The sequence below is a fragment of the Arachis duranensis genome, chromosome 2 (assembly GCF_000817695.3).
Source record: "Arachis duranensis cultivar V14167 chromosome 2, aradu.V14167.gnm2.J7QH, whole genome shotgun sequence".
NCBI classification, from domain to species: domain Eukaryota; kingdom Viridiplantae; phylum Streptophyta; class Magnoliopsida; order Fabales; family Fabaceae; genus Arachis; species Arachis duranensis.
The window spans coordinates 18,587,476-18,593,838 of record NC_029773.3 but is presented as its reverse complement, the minus strand read 5'-3'; the positions used below and the strand labels follow the sequence as shown (position 1 = coordinate 18,593,838).

Here is a 6,363-nt window from a genome sequence, read left to right as displayed (position 1 = left end):
ACATTATAGTATTATTAATATTATCTAAACTAAATATATAAATAATATAATATGAACAATATATAAAAATAAGAGCAAAAAGAAGAAAACTAACTTGATAAAAGATGAATAATGAAAGGTGAGTTGAGAAAGAAGGAAAGAGGGAATTGAGAGAGAAGGTTAATATAGATAGATCTTTTAAAGTCTTGAGTCTATCTTAAGATTCTCTTTGCGGATGTGGTTACCATAGATAGATCTCAAATGTGAAAATATGTTGTCATATGCCATTGTAGTAAATGTACCATCCACTCTATTACCTTTGCGACATTCTTCGATCAAAGCATCAATGAAGGTTGTATCCATTTCATCGGTCCATCTTAGAGTATCCCGACTAGTGGCCTCACCTTGGCATGATGCTCTCTTTGCCATTGACACTTCTCAATCTACAAAACAAGTGCACAGAAATAACATCCATAATCTTAAAGAAAACCATTTGTAAACTATCTTATGACTTATTCAACAAATAAAGATTCGATACACTCTATAAGTACAACATGTGACAAAGGGAATTCAATAATTGCACACCAAAGTCCTCAAACAGAATATGATAACACTTCAAGAGGTAACATGAATTTAATAATAACAAATCATAGTTATAAAATCAACTCAGCACACAGATAATACAACTAATAACTTAGGTTGCAAAATTTTGTAAATGAGTGATCAGATCCCTAGTTGATAGTCAGCCCACATTTGAGCAGCTATTTCATCCCTTAGTATGGCACCCCGCCTATAGTCTTCATCTTGTTCATGTCGGACGACTTCATCCTCTTCTGGATTATTTTCTTGTAGTTCTCGGTCAACTTGAGCTATGAGATGTGGATCAGGATCTACACCCATTAAAAAGTTATGTAATATGCAACAAGCTAGCACAATTTCCGTCATAGTTTCAAAGTCATAATGTGGTTCAGTGCCACTTGTGATTATTGCAAATATTTTCTTTAAAATTCCAAATGACCTTTCGATAACATTTCTCAATGAAGCATGACGAAGATTAAATAATTCCTTTTCATTTTCTGGGCCATATTTTGCATACTCTTTTAAGTGATACCTTACACTTCGATATGGGGTAATTAATCCATGCTTAAGCATAAATCCAGCATCCCCAAGGTAAAATTTTTCTACAGAATCCATCATTGAAAATGAATAATTAAGTATAGACACACAAACTATTAATCTTTACCTAATAACGAGACAATATAGTTTTATCTACATGCTAACCTCGTGGAAGTTTAAGATTATCATCCCTCGATAATGCATTCTTAAGAACTTTTGAGTCAGATGCTGTTCCTTCCGAACCCGTTAATACGTAGGTGAACTTTATATCAAAATCACATGCAGCTAATACATTCTGTGTCGGCCAATCTTTTCTCCCTCGAAATTTAGGTTGGTCCGCTATGGGTACTTTGACACGAAAATGTGTTCCATCTATAGCTCTAATACAGTCCTAATAATATTCCATTATTTAATAAAGTAACATGAAATTGTATATTTCAACCAAAACTATTTATTCACATATGTGTACATGTCCATACCTTAAAATAAGGATAAAATCTATGACTGTGAAGGATCGCCGGAGATATAATGGATGCAGATGTTTGTCGAAGAAATTCATCTTCTAGTAAAATAACTGCTCGTAACACAGCATGGAAGTGGCGGCTAACAGTTTCTCCAGACCGGTGGTAGAAAAAAGAAACGGTTCTAGTTTTCACATTATGAGCTACTATATACAAGAACCTAGCAACTTGCTCCTCTACTGTAACATGTTTTGTATCCCTCAGTTGACGTGTTGCTCTTAATTTTTCACACAATTGAAGAAATGCATCAGGGCCCATGCGTAGGATGTCGCGACACTTATGAGTTTCTCTTAACTGTTGCATTAAAGTAGCTCGAATTTGGTCTCGCCCAACCAATTTATGGGAGATGGATTTGTCAACCCGTGTAGACATAAATCTCAATAAATATAACATATGCACGATGTAACATATCAGTGTTATTGTGCAAAATTTTTGTCGTCTTTTCCAATCCTCCCTCAAAACTGTTAATATATGTTCTTGGCTTTCAAGGGTTAACATATTTTCCTGATTATCGACCCCGAACTTAAAGGAAAGGTTTAGTGGGAAATCACAATTAAAGAAGTCTTCCATATTGGGGACCAAAAAACTTTCTTCATGATCAGCCTTATCCATTTAACAAGCACTTTGTAGTTTTAAATGTACAAATCGTAGGTTTACAGCACCAACAAAAAAAAAAAAGATAGCATCATATGTAAAATATAAGCAATGCAGTTAATAACTAGTATTCATATATATGACCTCCTAATCGAAGAATATAATTAATTGCTCAAGAATCTCAACCAATTGAAAGATAACAATTTTTTATACTTTTCAAAAAATTTTAAAAATAAACTACGTCTGAAAGAAAAAATAAAAAAATTAAAAACACAGAAAATAAATAGCAAGTAATAGGTGTTAACGTGGTTTTGGATATAAATTTACATAAAAAAAAATCTCATGGATATGTAGAAAACAGTATCTTAGAAGAAAAGTGCTAAACAAGAAACCATATTGAACATCTTATCCTAGTGAAAAACAGGCAAAAAAAATCTAAGCTACACTTGAATTTGGTCAGAGAAAGCATATGCAAAGTGCCTTACAATTTTCCAAAATTACTTGTTGAACTTCAAACAGATAAAGTAATAGATTCTTTGATAGTCATCCCAAAGAAATATAATTTTTTTATGTATAAAGAATATTCACATGAAAATAGTAATTAACTTGTTATATGTTATATCATAAATTAAGTTATTTAAATCCTTTAAAATTACTTAATGTTTTTCTGCTTGTCCTTTTTAGATTTAAAAAAATTATTTTAATCAACTTCAACATTTGTCAATGTGAGAATTAGTTATGAAGTTGGTGTACAAGTAAATGAAATAACTGAATGATTATAAAAGGGTAGATTATAGAGCAAATTTGTGAACAATTGCTGTGGAATAAGTTTATTTCGCGGTGAAAGATAAGTTGTTAATTTCTATCATTTTTAATAACTGAGCTCTCAAATAATAATTTCTCTGTCATAAGAAATCAATTAGTTTACCTAAACCAAGTATAGTTTAGCAGTTATATTTTGAATGGGGTATTTTATCAAACAATTTATAGACATAAAAGTTTACAAAGTATGAGTTAGCATTTTTTTATCAGAGCATTTCATCAAGCAGTTTACATACATAAAAGTTAACAAAGAAATAAATCAAATTAAAATATAATCTCTGTCCATATACTTCAAAATTAAATCATAAAGACAGATCCATCAATACACAGCGTCAAATGGAAAGTATGAACAACAGAAAAAACTTATCTATAGAATATACACACATCAATTCTTTCAACTCTGGTTAAGTTATAAATCAGTACCTTTGCATGTTTTTACTTGAACATTTTATCAAACAGTTTATAGACATGAAAATTAACAAACTCATAATTCAAAATAAAATGTAATCTTTGTTCTTATACTGCAAAATTGAACCTCAGACCCACAGATCTATGAACCTAATAAAGAATGAAAGGTGAAATAAGAGGAAGATAGAAAACTTACCAGATTTTATCCGTAGATGTAAGATGCCGTGATCAGAATGATTGAGAAGTGGTGGAGAAATGGATCGTTGGTAACACTTGCACTGGTTGATAGTGTTGGAAGTGTCAAAGTGGGTAGGATGCACAGCGTAATCTTAAGTTGAAGAAGAGTCTTCAGAAAAAAAAGAGGATAGAGTTCGAAAATGAGCCACTGCAACGCGTTTTTTTTTTCCATTTTCTCGCCTTAGGTGGAGAGGAAAGTTTTTGGTGGGTTCCACTAGTTTTTTGTTACTGTTCTTTCTTTTTCTTTACATTTTCTTTCATTTTCAAACAAGTGAAATATCATATTTCCTTTCTTTTTTTTGCTGTTCATATTCAATTCCCCCAATTTCCATCTAAACAAACACAGCGTAAAGGAAATTTTGAGAGAGAAGTGAAAGTGAAAATGAAAATATCGAAAGGGAGGAACGCCTTTTATAATTAGATGGACTCCATGCTATTTACCAAATCATTAGGCGAATTACATCTTCAATATGTGTATTTCACTGAATTATTAAGCAAACTGAAGTATGTTCACGTAGTTTGCCGAAACATTAGTCAATGAATTTTTATTTTGTTTTAGGAAATAATATATTTTTTAATTTATTGAAAAAATTATTAGTTAAGATATTTTACACATTCCATTCAAATAATCATTTACATAAAAAAATTATGCTTATTTAAATAATAATATAAATTTGATAGTGCATAAAATTAAATTAATCTTATTTCACACATAATCAAATAATATTTATGCAATAGTTAATTATTTGTTCGTTTGTAAGTATTTTGATTAGTGATAAATTTATTTTAATATAAAAATTTTATGTAAATCAGCAGGGACGGATCCACTCATGTGAGTGTGGGGGCAAGCACCCCACTACAATTTGGAATTTTATTGAGTAGTATATAATAATAATATTTATTTGTCTCCACTAAATTATTAAATTTGATTCCATAATAATTTTTTATTCAACTTTCGATACTTGATAGCCAATTTGAGAATTTCATATTAGATGTCCATTATAATGATCAATTTTTAAATTTAAATAAGATTGGTGTTCTTTCTTAGAAATCGACTCGAAAAAATATTATCTATCCATTTGTGTTTCTTCTTTTAAAATTAGCTTTAGTTTTTTTTCATAATAACTACTCTAATTGAATGAACTTTTTTAACTATGAATATCATCAAAAGCTAATTGTATGCAAGTTGAGTTTTAAATAATTGTTTAACGATATATACAAAAAAAGACATTTTAATTATATTGTCAAGGTTTCAAAATATGAAATATAAAAAATTAAATTTTAAATTATATGTTATTATTTAAGTTACTATTTTAGTATTTTAATTGTAATTTTATATTTTGAAACATAATCATATTTTACGATAACAAAATATAATTATAATAATAATTATGGTACGTATACATAAAATAATCACTTGTACAAAATAAATCTTAAAATATAAATTTTAAAATATAAAATACATATTAAAAATAAGTTAAATGATATATGTATTTATACACAAATTTATAGTAGATTATTTGATAGCTAATTTTTTATGTAAACATAATATTTTTATCATAAAAATTATTATAATGTTATATATATTTTACCCTCACTATTAAAATTTTTTAGATCCGTCACTGTAAACCAGTTTTACTTATAAATCTAATTATGTATTGTTATGTAATAAATAATTATTTGTATATTAATTATATAAATAATTATTAAAAAAATGAATAAAAATAAATGAATATGTAAAATATTNATCAAATTAAATTAAAAAATTATAGAATGAATGTTTTTAATATTAAAAAGAAAATAATTAGAAGAATATTTAAGAAAAATAAACCATTTAACTAATATATTATCTCAAACAAGTTTATTTCTTTTTCTCAAGAGGAGTAAAACAGTGCTATTAGCCTATAAGTATAGCTTCATTACATTACAAAATTAATTAAACTTTTCAGGATTCGCGAGGGTTTAAATATAAATTAGTGAATAATAATTTAAGAAGTAACGTTACAAATTCAAATTTTTTTAGGTACTAAAGTCAAACTAAGTTAAATAATTAAATTTAGAATAATGTTATAACTGATTTTTGTTATATTTAATTAATTTAATTAGATTTGGTTAATAAAAAATTTAAATATATAGTATTATTTTAAGAGTTTAATTTTTATGTATTAATAGTATAAAATATTTTATGAATAATATTATATGTACATTAAAATCAGCTACTAAAATTAGTTACTAATATAAAATATATGTTAGAATATAAATACATATTGAAAATGAATCAAACCACATATATATTTATATACAAATACATTAGTAGCTAATTTTGATGTATAAATAATATTTTTGATATTTTATATAGTCGTACAATTACAATTATTCTCTTTGATGATCATTCATACGGTTAATGTAAAAGATAATTATAGCTCAAATGACATATTCTATTCATACTCATTTAAGAAGTTGTGAGTTCGAGTCTCTCTATCTTTGATTAAAAAAGAATATTTAAACTAATGAATTATAGTTCAAATAGCATAATCTCTTCATACTTATTTAAGAAGTCGCAGATTCAAGTCTTCTAATTTTTGGTAAAAAAATATAAAAAATAATTATTTTTATTAATATAATATTTGGTAAGATATACCAGTAAAACAGTTTTAACACTGAAACTGCATCAAAATTAAATTCC

General features: G+C 27.1%; 1 protein-coding gene across 1 annotated transcript; it reads right to left on the bottom strand.

Annotated features, from left to right (window-relative positions):
- Positions 1-702: 702 nt before the first annotated feature.
- Positions 703-1,874, bottom strand: LOC110277660 (uncharacterized). Its single transcript, XM_052257773.1, has 3 exons — positions 1,575-1,874; positions 1,261-1,486; positions 703-1,160 (listed from the first exon to the last, which is right to left on the bottom strand). The coding sequence occupies exons 1-3, from the start codon at positions 1,872-1,874 to the stop codon at positions 703-705; spliced, it is 984 nt and encodes a 327-aa protein (XP_052113733.1).
- Between the last annotated feature and the right edge of the window lie 4,489 nt (positions 1,875-6,363).

What these genes read in the sequence shown, in the direction of transcription:
- LOC110277660 (XM_052257773.1), bottom strand. Translation starts at nt 1,874, where the DNA reads ATGGGCCCTGATGCATTTCTTCAATTGTGTGAAAAATTAAGAGCAACA. An exon ending in GATTTTATCCTTATTTTAAG is followed by an intron (nt 1,487 to 1,574) that starts GTATGGACATGT and finishes GAATATTATTAG; the next exon opens with GACTGTATTAGAGCTATAGA. An exon ending in TAATCTTAAACTTCCACGAG is followed by an intron (nt 1,161 to 1,260) that starts GTTAGCATGTAG and finishes TGGATTCTGTAG; the next exon opens with AAAAATTTTACCTTGGGGAT.